The 18209-nt window shown below is 40.5% G+C and overlaps 1 protein-coding gene across 6 annotated transcripts in view; it reads right to left on the bottom strand.

Moving 5' to 3' along the window:
- The window catches only part of LOC102237865 (protein quaking-A), an 87902-nt gene extending 71357 nt beyond the window's left edge, over positions 1–16545 (bottom strand). For 3 of the 6 annotated variants that reach the window (XM_005801088.2, XM_014469553.2, XM_014469552.2), the window contains exon 1: positions 16145–16544. In XM_005801088.2, the coding sequence (XP_005801145.1) occupies positions 16145–16289 (145 nt within the window). In that variant the 5' untranslated portion in view covers positions 16290–16544. Of the gene's footprint in view, positions 1–16144 lie in introns of all 6 variants that reach the window. The other 3 variants (XM_014469551.2, XM_014469550.2, XM_023352975.1) reach the window with 2 other exon arrangements.
- Between the last annotated feature and the right edge of the window lie 1664 nt (positions 16546–18209).

An 18209-nucleotide genomic window follows, 5' to 3' on the forward strand; every position in this document is an offset into this window, starting at 1 on the left:
ACAACATAAAAGCCATTATTGAAAGAAAGACAAGAGTCCTGCTTGCTGTTTGCCAGAAACTGTGTAGGAAAGACAGCAAACATGAGGAAGAACCTGCTCTGGTCAGATAAGGCTTGAACTGAACTTTTCAACAGCATAACCTGTTAGAGGCTGCAGACCTGAGACTGGGACGGAGGAGACGACATTCAGAAAACAGTGATATGTAAAAAAATTCAAGGGGAGTAAAAGATTTTTGAAGGCACTTTATACGCCTCCATAATTAACATTACCTTTGTTGGCAATAAAGTAAAGTGTGCGCATTAAGACTCCCCCTCCTTCACAGAAAAAGTCTAGAAAGAACAGGAGTCAGGAAGGAAGACAAACAGGTTACACAACAAAGAGCCTGTCTGCGTTGATCTTAAGAGCCAGCTGAGGCGGGTTGGGACCTGCTGCTTTATCTGAAGCTCCCATCGGACTGCCAATCCCAGTCCCAGGCATTCAGTAACAATCAAATCACGGCTATTGTTGAGTCTTAATGCTAGATTTGTTTTTTTTCCTGAATTTCTCCAGAAGTCTAAACAAAAAAAAAATAAAATAAAATAGTGACATGATGGACTGCAAGCACATTTGGCTGTCAATAAGCCTGCAGATTAGCAACGGTGAGAAACTGAAGCAGTAAAAAAAAGAAATGAGGTCTGCCCCGATCTACTCGCATCTACTTACAGATCATAACAGAAACCGTTCGTTGTGCATCTGCTGAAGATTACCTTCATCATCCGTTTAGTCTGCCAAGAAAGGATGATCTCGTTTTTAGAGCTAAAAAGAAAGAAGGAAGCGTCATACCTCCTGGGTCAGAATGCTAGACTGGGAGGGGAGGAGTGGGATAAAAGAAAAGGCAAGAACCCTTCTTGCTGACTCAACTGTCATTAACCATGCTTTCACTAAGCTTAAGCTTTTAAACATTGATCTGCCTCAAAGCACTTGGGTGTGAGGGCTTAACAAATGTGCAAGCGCATATATGCATGTACACAATTACAGCCGGCGGGTGCGGACGCGTCGTCTCCGCTAACTGATGTCTGAGGCCGGCCATGAGTGAGTAGCAGAGGCGAGCAGATGCTGCGATCCCTGAGCGCAGTTACTGAGAGCCGGGCTGATGCAAACAGACAGAGCACGATGCAGGCCTTTAATGTCACCACTGGTCCTCACATGAAAGAGGCAATGTAGCCCCAAGGCTGGATTTTTACCACACAGTCGCACAAACACAGAAGGAAGCTGCAAAGGGGGGAAAAAAAACAATTGGAAAAATAAGAAAACGGCAAGACGGAAAGGACATGAAGGTGGTGGGAGCGGTGGAGGGACTCTGCTAAAATAAATAGAGAAGAAGAAGACAAAGCTGGGAAAAATGAGTCATCCCCTTGGGAGAAACCACGCTGGAAACACCGCTACAATTAAATAGTTCTTGTATTGACTGCTGCATTATAAATAAGGAAGGACGAGCAGAAGGGTTTCTCCACATTTAAGGCTTAAAGATAAAGAAGAAAGTAAAGTGAACGTGTCTGTCAGAGGTGAACAGCCCAGGGTTTTACATGAAGCGTCGATAAAACCGGGCCCCGGTTCATCGACGGTGTCAGTTACTCAATAAAAATAAGGTTGCGGGAAGAAATACCACAACAGGCTAAACTTGAACGGCGGGAGAGGAGGAGAGGAACAGAGGGAGGAAGATTAAAGGGGACAGAATGAGACAAGTCCATCTCCTACCAGACTATTCTTCACCTTAAGGTGTCAACAGCAGCTGACACCTTCATCATGCCCACACCTGCCCCACCTGCTGCTGTCCATCCCCAGCTGCAGTCAATCTTCCCTTCCCCAAAGGGTCATTCATATTTAAAGAAAATTGATCTATTTATAAACTTAGCACACGCGTCAAGAGGATCAAATTTAAATTTTAAACATTCGTCAGTCGATTCTCAAAGTCACCACCATCACAGAAAAGAAAACTCAGAGGCAAAGAGGAGGCTGTTGGGGATGGGGATGGAACGATTCATCCGTGTTCCAGTAAATTTAAAATATTTGCACTAAACGGTGCTTAAAGTTTGAGCTGAAAATCTTTCAGTGTAAGGGTAGCTGATTTATCACAATCATTTCAATATCAGTGTGTGCAATATTATCATATTATAATCAGACTGCAACTAAGCCTCTCACAATAAGCAATACATCAATTAATCACACTATAAATGAAGATGGGTGTGATGATTTCCACTTCCATGATAGTTTTTGTAGTTCATGTAAGTGATGCTGCCCTTTATAATTGAAAAGCCACCATTTTGAAAAATGTTGCCAACATTTGACACAGTTTATCATTTTATTTATCGTTGTGGTTGTTTTGGTTATTTATTTTGGATGTATTTAAAAAGTATTTTACTTTCAGTGTTAAATGTTCTCTGGAAATGAAAGCTTACTGATGCATTGAGCTTATTGTACTTGGATTACTATGCCTTTATCATTATATTACTTGAAAATGGTCTCAAAATGACAATATTATTGTTTATCGCAATAGTTTCTGGGATAATTCATCATCCAGCAAAATTGTTCTCTTTGCAAAAACCCGCCTCCACAGAGGCAGTTTCTTCCCCCCAATCTGAACACAATGAACACCTGAGAAAGTCAGCTACTCTACGGTGAAAAACATAACCATATTTTCACTGTCACAATCCTTCTTTTGTTCCTTCTATATAAAAGTATGGCTGCAAATACATCTATACATTGTTCCCCTATTCTTATTTTAATACAACTGAAGATTATATATTTATACTTGCTGACTGCACGCAGTGAGAACCTGAAACCAAAGTCAAATTTCTTGTTTGTGCAAACAGCTGATTATAATTGTCAGAATGAACTTCTTGCACTGTGTTAAATATTACCTCATAATATAAATTACATGTTGCTCCATCTCAGGGGTCTGCGGCTGCAATATACCCAAAATAACGTAACACGCTCACAGAAGATACAAGTATTTGTTTGTTTATTGCAAATCCCGTCATCATCATGACATTCATCTAAATTGGATGTTTTTCTGATATTGTGTATTACTGCTAGGTTAGGTATGCAGTTTTAGAATCTTCTCCATATTGAGGGTTGGCTGATATAAATTTGTGTTGTTTTTGCTGCCAGCAACAGTGCATACTTTACAAATTTTTGAACAGGCATATCTTTGGGCAACACATTGTTCCTGCTGTTGTCTTCAAGTGAACTTTATCTTTTCTACTGAACAGCAAGTAAACCACTTAGATGATCAGTCTGCAGGTTTTGTGCCAGTTTCTGGAAAAACAACTGCAAAGCAAAAGGGGATGATTTGTAATCTTATTTTTCTAACCAATGTCTTACTATATTAAATATCAAATGCAACTTTTAGAGAAAAATATGCCTAATGTTTAGAAGTTTCTTAATTACGATTGGTTTCCAGCTGGCATTAGGTTTGAGATATCAGTCACTCAAAACGTGTAGCTCCATTTATGCTTTTATAAGCACAGACTGGCAGAGCAGTGGAGAGCTCACTCAGTCTCTGAGAAGAGAGAGAAATAGAAAAATATATTTTCTCACGAGGCAGACACTAATGTCACGTACAGGAGCATTTAAACACAACGTGCCGCACTTTCACAGATTTGCTGATATTTAAGATGTTGGGCTGGTGAGACTTAATGCTAAAAGTCTGATTATAACTTGAACAAAAAGGAAGGACTATGAATGAATAACTGACATTTTTTGCAAAATAAGAGCCGTTTGTTGTTTACACAATCAGATGTGTGTGAGTGCTAATCAGCATCATCTGCTGTGTGATGTTCTGCACATTGAGACTTTCAGATGAGCGTAGTGCTGTCTAACAACACAGATGACACTGAAAGGAAATCTATATGCAAATATTCTCTTACTGAAAAAGAAGAACATTATTTTAGGGCGCTTTGTTTTTTACCGTATCTTTTAAAAATGAAAGCAGGGAAGAAACAATGTTGAGCAAAATGAAATATTTCCACTACCACAATTGCAGAAGGGAAAGTGAGTCGATCCACTTTAAATGTGAAAAAATGCAGAAAAAAAATGTGATCCAAGGTTGAAGAAAAAAAACATAGCATAACATAAAGTTTGGCAAACTGAAATATTATGACATTAACAAACCCTACATTGGTCAAACTATACTCAATACTTCCAGTGTTGCCTCCAAGTAGGAAGTCACTAGTTTCACTGTTAGACACATTATTCGAAGTCAGAATAATTACACAAATATGGTCACAGTATTATCACATTTACTTTTATGCATTGCAACTATCCTCACTGTGCTATGCTAACTCCTGCACTCCAAAGGCTTGTTCTGACCACAGAAAACCACCCCATAAGCCGTGTAGCTAAAAGCAAGCTAAAACAATGTGTTAGTCACTGCTATGAGCCAAAGCTCAAATCCCAAATACAAGCCCCAGGATTTAAGAGCATGGTAGGGTCAGAGGGGAAAAGCATCAATGAGGTAAAGCTCTAAAACACCAAGATGAGCTAGCAGCTACTCTATTACATCATCTTGCATTGCCAGCATCTGGACAGACTGCAATGACATCCAACACCAAGGAAGAATGTACAACATGTGCCTGTGAGAGGACATAGACATGCAACACAGAGCAGAGTGACACGCTATACATAACTCGCAAAATTACAAACATGAACTGTGCAGATAAAGGAATATTGGATGAGTTTTGAAGCAGCCAATGTAGCTGATAATATAATTAGGCTGAGAACCTGTTGCACTTTAAACCAACACATCATATGGATTGTTATGTGATTATTAAGCTTCACGCATCGAAAAGCAGTAGAGTTAATTGCGCATTAAGTTGCAACACAGTTCATTCACAGCACTAAACAAGCAAACAGGGATCGCACTTAGAGGCCTTCCCGATACTAATTCAATATGTTGATTTGGCTGAAAAATAAAAGCATTAATGGGGTCAGCTGGAGCAACGATGCATTACACGCTGAAAACACTAGAGACACAGATGCACACATTGATTCAGACATTTCTGCTGGACAGAAATGTCTTTTTGTGTGGTGTATGAAGTCTATAAAGCAATGTTGCAATAAGGGATGAAGCAATCGCGCTCTTCCTGGCCCACAGAATTCAGATTCTCAGTGAGGTCTGACCTGCAGGGACAGATTTTAAACGACGCATTTAATGAACAGAAAGAGACATCAGACTTTTTTCAATACTTAGCCTGCTGATTAACAGTCAAAAATTTGTCCCATTTAGATCTCTGGCCATTTGATTTGTTGCTTTATTGTTGTAGTTTTTTTCCTGCCATTAATCCTATTTTTTCCCTTTTTTTTATTTGTTTGTGTTTATATCTTGTCCTCATTTCCTTTTTTAATATTTGTCAGTCTTCTTGTTTTTTTTATTTTTTCATATATTAATTTTTCTTTTTTAGATTTTTCAATTTGTTTTATTTTCTTACTTTTTCAATTTATCTTTTTTCAATGATCATTTTCCCTATTATTTCTACTATTTTTTCTTACTATTCTTATTTATTTAAATGTTCTTACTTCTTATGTTATCCCCCACATACACAAAGGATGGTGCCAACATTACCTAAAAATAAAAAGGCAACAAAAAGCGATAGATGACATAAATACACAGATTTACCATATTACTGTTTTAAAACAAATTACCGTTAAAATGTGAGAGAATTACACTCATGTTATGATATAATGCTACTGATGGATGAAGTCCTAGTTGCACTGTTTCTGAATCTTGACAAATTATTATTTTTTTGTTAACTGAAAGTCCAAAAGCACAAACAAAAAAACTATTTGTTATTTCCACAACTGCAACATCTTCAAAACCAAAACAATGTACAGAGTGTATTGCAGTGTGAGCACAATAGCTATTGTTCAATTTTCATTGCAGATACCAGTCAAGCAAAGATATTTGCACCCAATTTATCACACTTAATATTGGAGTTCAATTTGTCTTCAAATTCCATTTACTGTATTTGGTTTAGGAGTGACAATGTTGCAGAATGGAAGGCAAATAGCTAAATCCAGACAATGTGTTTAAAATGTATAGAAGGTTTCGAGTTGGATGAATGTTGCAGCTAAGACAAATAAATGCAGAAAGTAACAAATGCAATGCATTGTTGTGGGACACTCTGACACAGAACAATGCTTGTGTGCATTCTTCTTCTATGCGAACTTGCTGGAATGCTACAGTGTCAGTGTGTCAGGCCCATTAAAACACAAAAAGCCATTGTGTAACGTTTGCAGAGGACACAGAGGGCCGGCCTGTGGAGCTGAGGAGGGGTCAGCGACCCTTTCATATCCAACCAGATGACCTCATTCACAGAGCATAGAAACGCCGTCTCCCCCCATGAGCAACCTTGGTTGCCATTTTTGCTCACAGTCGACATAATCGATCGACAAAGCAGCACTGAGGGTCACACACACTAACCCTTTAGTCAACACATTCTTTCCTGCTAGTTATCTGTAAAATTCTGATGTCAGTCCTTCCTGTTGCACTGTGGGCTACAGAGGCTCTTTGTCTAACTAATCAAAGTTAAATCACACAACAGCAACTACTGTCTAATCTCCAAACCAGTCCAGTGATTAGGTTAGACCCACTTTAAGTGCTACTACAAGAATGACAGTCTTTAACAAATAACTAGCAAGATGCAAAACTGGTTTGCTAGCTGTTGCACAACCCTGACTTCATTTATGTGCTGCAACTGCTGCTGGGTGTGCTGCATGTGGGCATAAATTATGCTAAACAAACCGTGTTCTACATTAGAGCACAAGAGTGTTAGGCAGAAAGCCAGAGGAAAAAAATACAACTGTGCAACAGATGTAACTGGAGTTGGGTCAGACAGCCTGCAACACCGCAGAATACACGAGGAACATGCATGACGACATTTTAGCTAAGAAGTTTAATCCTTAGATGTAAAATCAATTAAAAATGTCAAAGTCCTCTAATCATAGAAAAAGTATTTTTAATAAGAGGAAGCATTACAGATTAAATTGTTCAGTAATATCTGACAGACACATTGACTGGTTTACAGGTTTTCTCAAGAAGCAGTTGAGCATCTACTATCCTCCCATTTCACCCCTGACAATCTTCCAACTCTGCATTTACATTTAAACATACATGTATAGCTTTGTGTGTTATGGAAAAAATAAAAATTGTACAAAAGAGTCGGATCACTGATGCACACACCTTCAGGCCTGAGCATTTTCACAACTCAAAGTCAAAACACATAAACTTTCAGTCCCATAAAGAGGTCAGTGTGCTCCAGTGACCGACCGTAATCAGCTGTAAGGAGAAGAATTAGTAGCTTTATGTTTGGGTTGCTGGTCTACACAAGTAGCAATTCGTTTTATTTAGCTAGTTATTACTTATTTAACATGTGTATGTATGAATACTTTGACATAAGTCACTAAAAGAACATTTCTTTTTCAAAAAAACATTAACCAACACAGAATGACCTCTGGACTTGGCCTCAAGTCAAACTGAGTTTGCCAACCTTTAGTCGAAAACATAGAATTAAAGTTAGAGTCACAGAAAACTAAAGCAGCACTTTTTATTTTTTATTTTCCAGTGAACTGATGATTCACGTTTTCAGTCAAGACGCGAGCTAACTTAAGAAATTATTTTCAGTCGCTGAACCCAAAGCAGAAGTTGAAATACTTCACTGTGGCACTCGTGTTAAACTGAGCTGAGATGCACTATGTGAGTGTTTGTGGGGTAAACACACATCAGGCTGGAGGTTAAGTGCTCTGACTGTGCTCCTGGTAAAATTTCTGAGCCGGCTGCCAACGCTCGCCTGCCATTCCTCCTCTGAACCCAGAGAGAAAATGAATGCAGACTGGTGGGCGAGGAGGAGAAGAACAGAGGCAGCATTCAACAATTTATTTATTTTTTTAGCTCTTATGACAAACGAGAAAAAATTCAGGAAATACTGGAAAACTGCAAATATTATTCCTGAGAAAACACTATTGTGAGAAGTTGTACCTGTTGTGACAGTGCAGAAACCTGCAAACTACAGTGAGAGAAAGAAAGGGGAGGGGGTTTTGAGGGGTGGAGGGGTACTATAAGAATATGAGTGGGAGAGCTATCTGAACCACTCCAAGAATGCAACAGGGTGGGTGAGCACTTCGAACAGAGAAATGCTGTTTAACTTCTTTATGCACGCAAATGAGTTAATGGAGCTATGCGATGAGAGAAGATCTGTGATGCAGCCTAAACAATTCAAAGGAAATCTCAGACAGACCATCTCTGTGGAGCAGAATTAGAGAAGAGGAGCTTCTGTTGTCACCCCAGTGAGAAAAGAGCCCCCTTTCTTGCTCCTCCTCCTCCATGTCTGTCAGAAAAACAAACCACTGACTTGTCCTCCCGGCCTGAAAAGCCTGTAACTTTCCGTACATGTTGTTTTCATTGGCGAAAACACACACACAAGTTTCATGCAGGGTGGAGCACAGCGTTCACAAAAAAAGAAGAGAAAAGTACGTCAATTTAAAGAACAAGTCTGAGTCAGGGGACTGTTGTAATAAAATGATTGCAACATCCTCATCCACATCTTCCTCTTTAACCCCATTTGTCGTTGTGTAGTAAACACTCAGAGCTTTGACTCGAGCTTTAGCGGCTAAACATTGTCAGGAATAATCCCCGCGCAGCCAGGTTACCTTCTCCTCATCCTCTGTTGGTTTTGATGCAACCGCTCGGCTTTAAATGCTTCAGGGGAGAAAGAAAGAAAGATAAACATGCTCTTGCAAAAACGACATATAGGGGACGACTCTAAGTGTTGGTGACAGTCAGATAGGCAGCCAGGGAGGCGGTTGGGGCAGGGCAGAAGACAGAAGGCCAGGCGGAGGCAGCGGCGATAAGGAGGCCCAGCACTCATGGGATGGAGGCCTGATAAGAGCGCTGAGCCGTCGCTGGATGACTTTATCATACAGCATCCCAGATAGGAGTGGCCAAGGCAAAGCAGAGGGAGTGACGAGGTTCCAAAGCTGGAGTCAAAACAGAAACCGGAGCAGAGGATGATTCCTTTCCTGATGTAAAGATGCCAACCTCACCCCGGCAGGCTTATTGGGCCTTCGGTTTGCCACAGATGTTGGAGCTCAACCAATCACAGTGCTGCATTTAATTTAACTCAGCAGTCAGACCTTAACAACAGGATTGACGTCACATCAGAGTTCACAGGTTGTTGGTTGCAAAGCAGAAAAAAAGTGGGATTCACCATTTGTTTTGGCAACAACTGTTAACAGAAGCCATCTGAAGCATTAAACACTGACAGACCATGTTCACAAAGCTATTTCAGAGCACTGAAGTAGCAATGGTGGAATAAGATACAAACTCTCAAAAGTTTTAATAGTTAACACCCACAACTGTTACTAAGCAAAGTAAGTACACAACCGTAGTAGGGCTGCAACTAATGATTGTTTTCGTAATCGACTATTCTATCGATTTATGGTATTAAAAAATGGCATATTCTGCAGACATTTTTATTTAGTTACTTTGCCACTTCTTCAAATTCAGTGCAAGACTAGTTGGGTCTCCACTGATCATAAAATAGTGCAAACTGAAATCACAAAAATACATTTTCTTAATGGAAACACTGAAATTTTGGAAAAAGTCACGTTTTTAGACAAGTTTGATAAAAGTGCAATGGAAACACTTTTTCCGCCAGTGGAAACAATACTGCTGGAAAAGATTAAGGCAGTGGCAGGAACCGGTCGGTGGAGGTAACGCACTAATTTTGTTGTTTGTGAACCACCATCATTGAAAAAGAAGGAGGAAGTGGTAGGAGAACGACTCTAATGACTTATCGTGTGAACAAACATATCCATATGTGATTTTATTTATGTTTTTCAGTTCATGGAAACACTGCAACTGTGTTTTTGTTTCAACATTAGGGGAATATCAGCAAAGTTTTCCGCACCTTTGTAATGGAAATGCGGCTACTGATTGCTGCTCCCCCCGACAGTTGATTCAATGGCAACATTAATAGAAAAGGTCATTTTTTCCTACTAAATCCTCAGTCTTGCGATTAAAAGCACTGGATTCTTCCACAAATTTCAACAGCTTAACAAAAGGACAAACCACATTGATTGGGATAACTCAATAATAGCTGAACCTTCACTGAGAAACCAAAGTGGTTAAAATATATTACTGGTGAGTTAGAATGCAAGGCGCCTAAAATGTTAAATTTTATTCAAACAGGACTTTATGATTGCAACATGGCGAACACTGACATTTCAATTATCGCTCTACTCTACAGTTTAACTCCAGAGGTTTGCAGATGTAGGTATAAATTTGCAGGCAGTGGATTAAGTAATAAATGTCAGAGTAAAAAATTGTAGAGTTGTTGAGTGTGTGTTTGAATAAGAATCTGGCAAGATAAAATAATTCATTTATCACAAAATCTTTGAAAGGCAATGCTGTCTATGTGCCAATGTTTGTAACTGATAATCACAATCTTTAATCCTATCTGCTTCATTGGATACTGAACTTGGTTCTCTTGATGTCATTTTCAACTTGATACTTGAAGAAGCCAAATTTTTTATCACAAACAGAGCGCAGCGTTAATTGATCCCCGCAGAGGGGAAGCGAACAGGGGCCACATGAGGAGAAGCTAGTGGCAGACAACACAAAGCTTCCACTTCTGCCTTCACATTGGTGGCTGCAGCTCACTAAACCATCTCATAGAATGGCTCTTAGTTAATTAAATTCCAGCTTCTAAGTGGAGTTCAGGGAGAGGAGAAAGGGTTGGCGTTTAACAGGTTCCTTCCTGCAACAACAATCCTGGCCTAACATCCCCAGATCTCGCAGTCTGTCTGTCTGTCTGTCTGTCTTTATCTGCGTTCCCTCAGCTGTAAGCAGCCTCTCACACAGAGATGTGCTAAATTGACTACAGGTCAAAAGGTTACTGGAGGTTCTCAATGGAAGGAGGATCACGTTGGGTCAGCTTAGCCTGTGTAGTGCTTGTACAAAACAATACAAAGATGTTCAGAAAAAAAAGCAGATCAGAACACAGACTTTTAGCATTCTCCCATTCATCACAATCCGCTCCCTAAACAGTTTTTCCCAGGGGAGCGGTTCTCTGCAGACAGTTTGTCCTCCAAACGCTGACAGCTCTCCCGGGAATGTCCCGGTAAAATCCTGTTGCAGAGATGCAGCGAGTAGATTCAAAACTGTCTGGCAGTGCAGATACAAACACGGGGAACATTTTCCACAGCGGCCATGTTCGGACACACAATGCTTCATTCTGGGTGTTTACACACCAGATAGTTCCTCAGACTTGGTTGGATTGGGGACCAAAAATTACAACATTTGTTACATTTTCAGTTAGTGCAGTTGCTCTCACACTCCACTGTTTCAAACAAAGCAAACCTTTTCAAAATCCTATTTCACCCCTCGCATGTGGCGGTGCTGCACCAAGAACCACTGAAGGAAATGACACAAAAACCTCTGAAGAAAAACAGGGAAATTTAATTCTTCATGAAATGAAAACAAAACTGGAGTGGCGTCAGATTTTAGCGATTGTATTTTTTCTCTTTTGTTTTCGGTAAATAAAAAGAAAAGAAACAAGACATTTCTACTGCAAACGCTAGACCAGCACGTTTGTTTTGGTTGTATTTACCCAGAATGCTCTGCACTATAGTTCATTCCCTGCTTTAGGAGCAATTTCCGGTAAACTTGGAGTTCACATATGCATTCAAACCACGCCAGAGTTCACTTCAACCAAACCAAGACTGAGGTTTTAGGCGAACCAGAGTTTGCTTTTGCGTTTAGAAAGTCTGGCTCCCTAAACGAGCCAGACTTTCTGGGAAAACAAACTAGAGTTCAATTAAACTGGATTGCACAGGACTGGTGTGAATGCATCCTCAGTCTACTGGACAAAACTCATAGGCAGGCCTCTGTCTATGAACCCTCAGAAAATAATGGTGATTGTTGTCATTTGTGTACTGTAACTATAAACAGAAACATTAAAAACTTTGCTTTTGTGTACCTCGATGACAATGACCCAGTAGTTTCCATCTGAACCGTGCCGCTTCCGTTTACAACGTCTCAGGTGCCAAACAGCTGGGCTGATCGGCCAACAAGCAAAATATTCCCTAATTCTGTGCAGACTGTCAGTTCTCCACTGGGACTCTTCCTAAAACTGAAACAGCTACAGATGTCCAGATTAATATGATTATATTCCTCCGAGCCAACAGAGACGCCCCCAACTCCCAGGATCATGTCCAAATAAACCACAATGTCTTAAACTGGTAAATTAAGCTCATCCAATCGGCCTCTTTAAGTGCCCTGCTGCTTCAAAACAGCACTTCTTGCTGGCAAGCTGCACCGCTACATGGTATATGGTCCAACTACATCTGCCAAGAAAAAAAAATATAGCAATTTGAAGCAGCTTGTTGGCAGGCGCCTCGTGAAGAACAATAAAATATATAAAATACAAAAACCCCTCCACAGCAGGTGTCACTTCAAGGAGATGAACAACTGCAGCGCAATGGGATTTCTAACGAGGCCTGTCAATCGGGCGGCGTGACCTTCAGGGGCCACATACTCATCGGGAAAGTAAGGGCGGCCACGCGCACACACACACACACACACACACACACACACACACCACCGGAGCAGGGTGGGAGCAGCCGCCGCGCACAAGGGAGGTGTCGGCTTTCTTCCGCCATGGAAACAGCTGTGCAGACATGCATGAAAGATTGGGTGGGTGAAGGAGACGTGCAGCTGTCGTGAGACGGACACAAAGTTAGAAGTGCTACAAGACGCTGGAGATCTTATTCAGTGCTCTAAGGTTGGATTGGTCACATTCCAACAACAAATCTGAGCTCACATGTTGATCTTATTGAGCGCGCTTTGAGCATGACCAGAAGGCTAAACGCTTGTTGAAAGAATGTGTTACGTTCTCTATGGATTGCTGACCTAATTTCAACAGCTTTTCAAATTGCTGCTGCATTAGTCGTTGTCTTGACAAAGCTGCTGATTTCACTGAGATAAGACAGACTGAGAAGCAAATGCACAAGAAAATAAGTAATATTACTAAAAAGTAATAATCAACAAGACTATTGTGGTAAAATGATCTTAGCTGATATTCTTCGCTGCTTGTGAAGTACAATAATCTGGACTGGACTAGACATGGCGTCATCGGTTTACTTGTGAAGGAGAACAACGGGGTTAAGAGCCTGACCCCAAAAATTCCCCATCCACAAAATAAACAAACCTGCACAAAAACACCACCAGTCCAACAAGCTGCACTGGTTTGGCCTTCAGCTCACATGCAATTTTTGGCAGCAGGGTAAAGTTTGGACCGGCGCTGAGGAGACGCGTGTAAACCTCAGGAGGCGTCCGTTTAGACCAGAGAAACTGGGGCTGAAAGTTGCAAGTGTGCCGCCAAATTATTTCCCTTTCCTACAGCTTCTCAACCTGCTAAAGCTCATTTTTTCCTCAAGTTCTTACATTAGCCATGAGCTCAGTGAGGGAACTTTCTGACTGCAGAACCCTTCTAATAACCAACCGCTTTGAGGGAAAACCAAACGGAAGTGAAATTTTATTTTTTACATCGCATCAAAGCGAAAATCTCCTGACCTCTCTTGAGCAATAAAGAAGCTTCTTGTTTTCAGTTAGAGCAGCGAGAAGAGATGCCTACTGAAAACCTCTTAAATCAAACCACAAACACACTTCAACAGAAAAAAGTAAAAAAAGTTAGAGTTAAGCTTGCCCTGAGTGTGTGGAGAGAACTCTAAATGCTAAATTTCCAGAAGATTTGATTGATCCTCGACTTTACTTTGCACATGTGCCACCTACATATACATACATTAAAAGTCGTATATATTCATTAATCTAAAACAGGTCTGAAAAGGAATATAAAGAAGCATAATTGTTTACTAATCCAGTCTCTTTCTCCCAGACTTAAATATTCCTGTCACAACACATACTTAAAGGTATCTGCATACCTGCATGATCTATGAGAGCTTAAATATGAATATGAAGCACCAGTATGCACAAATTTAAAAATGAAATGAAAAACTAGTTCATAAAGACGTCTATATTGGGTTTTTTTCTTCTTGGAGCTAAAATGAAGACGTGTTGTCTATTTCTGTCCTAAGTGTTTTGTTTATCAGCTATCAGAACAGGCAAAAAAATCCTTTCAGACCGGTTTAGCAACTACATACTACAGAGCCAACTCATCCAGACATGCAACCGAAACCACAAAGTATGCGCTGCTCTTTGCCTCCTCCGCTGCTTGCAGTAATCCCTGCTTATCCTGTAGCTTCCTAAATACTATATCATCACACATTATGCTTATTTACTGTGCTGTCCAGGTCAAACGTTTCCCACAATACGGGGACAGTGGCGCTCTCTAGTGTCCCCTACTTTCTTACATAAACCATAGGGTCCAACATACCGCTCCGACCAGCTTATGTTTTTCATACCATCAACAGAAAAGCATGAAACCAGATGAAGCCCACCAGAGGAAGAGGAAACCCACCGGGCAAAGGATAACCTTGACTGCCAATAAGAAAATGTATATTAAAAAAAATAAATAAATACGAGTAGTACACGAGAAAGAAAAGGGGGGGGTGTATTTAAACACATCGTGGCTGGTGGGACAAACGTTCAAGCAGAGGAGAAACTACGCGGCGCCACGTTTGGAGAAAAAGTTGGAGGGCTGAGTAATCCCGGTGAAGCCCCCCTCCTCCCTCCCAGCGGCGGCACCTCGCTGCCCATTGTTCGGGCAACAAGCTGCACATTCCACCGCACTGGTAGCCTCCGCAGCTGGGGGACAACTAAACCAAGCCTGGACTAAATAAAGGGCACGACTGGAGGCGGGATTCAGAAAAAATACATCATCCAGTGACAGAAATAAAGCTACAGCCCTGGTCGAGTTTTCAAGACATACGTAGCTGAATTGACGACGCTGAAGTTGGTGTCCGATTCGAAGCGTGACCAAACTGCATGAGAATCTGGTCAAACTTGAACTGGAAATGGGGCCATTTTAAGGTTTGTTGGCCTCTTCACCTCTTGGTTTTCAAGATGAGCCTCCATTTACACCAATAAGGAGGCAAGACAATAAAACTAAACTGTGATTTTCTCTTAATTTCCAGGCTTTACCAGCCATTGTATTTCTAGTTTTCAAGTTAAACCTCATCCAAGTTAGTGAAGAAGTCACATGCCTTGCAAAAATCAACTTTGATGTTTCACAAATTGTATTTCATAGTTGTGATCAGTGTTGAATAGTTCTGTCCAGGTTTGATCTGTCTAGTTACCGTAGCGTACCGGTTTTTTTTAAGGATGCTGTTTTTTGTCTAAGAAGCTTAACCAAAAATGAAATCCTTAAAAGAACCGCTTTTACAAACCACAAAGTGTATTTTATCTAATTTGAATAAAAAATATTCTGTTCCAGCGTGACCTTTTTATGCATTTTAGTTTTCAATCTGAATCTCATCTAAGGACATAACATTTTCAGCTTTTAAGTTTTAACAGATCACAAGTTGTATTGGCAAGAATTTATCAAATTTTAAGCAATATTCCAATACAATTTGCCCACTCGAGGTGGTTTATGTATCAAACTAGTGCAGATCAAAGGTATCTTGGTTAAATAAAATGAAACAAGCTTTTTACAGTCTTGAGCCTAAGGAGAAGTCAAATCGGATACCAACTTCAGCAACGTACCGAGAGTTCAGAGGAACGCAGGAGTCTTCAGCTAGCTTCAAATGTGGCTAACTCAAGCTAAACTGCTGTGAAACATGTGAAAAGAAGCTCTATCGATAAAAAACCACGACTTCCTAACCCCAACTAACCCTTTACCCACTCGTCTCAGAATACTTTTGAAGGGTATTATGCGGTTTTGCTTTCTCTAAGTGAGTCTAGCAAAGTTTTCCGCTCGCCAAACTCCCTCGCTGTGATCTCAAACAGGGCAGAACTGGATTTTTTTTTTATTCGGGTGGGGTTATTTTTTTAAGTTTAGTGTCCCTGCTACTCCAGACAGTATGAGAGCGCCCGTTCCGCAGCGGGGACACCCGGAGAAGTGGTACCGACATCGGACTGCGCCGTGGTCACGCTCCCCCTTCCACGGCGCCACCTCCCCCCCGTCACCCGCATGATCCAAACGCAGTTTACCTTCATCCAGGAGCCGCTCCAGGTGCGTGAAGATCCCGCAGAGATTTGGCAAACTGGTCATGAGCTTCTTTTCGTTTAATAATTGCATCAAATAGTCCGGACTCGGCCTCGGTCGCTCCTTCACTTCGACCTCTCCGACCATCATCTTTGCGGCGAGAGCGAAGAGCGAACCACCGTGAAAACAGAAAATCCTCTTTTAAGAAAAAGAGAAAAAAAAATGAAAAAGAAAAAAAAAGAACTTGCTGCTTCAATCCCTCGCTTCCCTCCTCCTTTAGAGCAGAAGAAGGTTGTGTAAGCCCCTCTAAAATTCAGGTTTTTGTTGGTTCTTGTTGTCTGAGTGGAGAGGGGGGCCGAAAAGAAAACCGTTATGTCCCTTCCACAGACTCTCCTTTACGCCGTGTGCGCTCGGGGACGTTCGATTCCACCACTGTAGAAAGGAACCCGCCCCCTAAACGCTTATTGGTCCGCTTGTGTTTCGGGGACTAATTTTAAAACCAATCAAATTGAGCGTTGATGCCAAGAGGGCGGAGACACATTGTTGCATCGAATGATGAACAGGGGCTGCAACCAAAAGCGAGCTGTATGCAGGAATGCACATAATGCCACCGAAGTGTTGTCAACACAGAATGAAGAAAATTATTTATTTCTTCTTTACGTCGTTTACGGCTACTGGCATATTTCTGAACGTGCCCATTCCGCCGAAGTTGAACCACAAAGAGAGAGGACCGCTTACCTTGAACTGTAAGCAAAAGGCAAAGATAAACACACAAAGACTCCATAGGGGGTAAAGACAAGGGGATATGTGAAGGAACGTTCTCTCAAAAAGGGGCGAAATGGCTGGAAAGTCATGAAAGGCAAGGTGAGCATTTAACACAAAATGAACACTTCACCCAAACAAGGTGATGACAGCAGTTTGCTGAAGATATGCTTTCTTTCAGCAGGGACAAAAATTAGATAGTCCAGGAAGAGAACCTAAAGTTGCTTAGAAGATTTGAAAATGGGGCAGAGGTTCATCTACCTGCAGGACAACAACACGTGTCTCCTGCCCACAGCATCAACCTCCTCATCGACTCTTTTAAGATCTTAGAGTATATGTGTTATGTTAACATATCATTTCAGTCTGGGATAAATGAAATATTTTTTAAATGAATTGAACTGAACTGTGTTAAACAATGGTTTAATGGTTTAGATCAAAGCGCATTCATGCTCCAGAAAATGGAAAATGTGAAGAAAGACTTGTAAACTGATGTTTTATATCCAGATGTGGAAAACTGTGGAAACATACAACTAAACATTGAACTGGAAGAGTTTTCCTCTTGAACCTCAGGTTGTATATTTGTAAAAAATAATAATAATAATAAAAAAGAATTGAGAACCATGTTTCATTGTCCTACAACAAATATACGCTAATTGTGTTGGTCTATCATATAAAAATCACCACAAACTCAATTAATTTGTGGATGTAAGATAAAACATGCAACAGTTGAAGATGTGTTATTGCTTCTACAAGATATTCTAAGAAAGGCATAAAAAGCAATAATGATTGACAAAGCAAGCAAAATGTGATTAAATCACATGGTTACTACTAATTATTTGGCTCATCATCAATAGTTCTATGATTCCATACATCATAACAGCTTATATAGTAACTTTAGTTTTGAAGATTTTAGTTCATAAAGTTATTGACATCATTCTTTTTTGTTTCAAATGCTAGAAAAATAGATTAGGTTTTATTTTATTGTATGTTGCACAAATGACTCACATCCATACACAAGTAGTGATACAGCAATTCAGAGGATTCCCTTCCCATAATCCGTAGGTTTGGTGAAGATGTAAGGTTTTTGAAATGACTCGTACACGTCTCCTAATCTGGTGTAGTGAGCTGGTATGAATACTCATACGTGGGTTGAGTGTGTGTTCAGTCTTTTTGTGTGTGACAGACATACTGTAGCTCCTCACTTGCCAAGACCAGCCCACGAATAGGAACATAAAATCATTTTTGTGTGAGTTTCAGTTAGGTTGTTGAAATGCAAATAGAATAAAAACATTAAGTCTATTTCCTGAC

This window comes from Xiphophorus maculatus, chromosome 19 (assembly GCF_002775205.1).
Source record: "Xiphophorus maculatus strain JP 163 A chromosome 19, X_maculatus-5.0-male, whole genome shotgun sequence".
In the NCBI taxonomy this organism is placed as follows: Eukaryota; Metazoa; Chordata; class Actinopteri; order Cyprinodontiformes; family Poeciliidae; genus Xiphophorus; species Xiphophorus maculatus.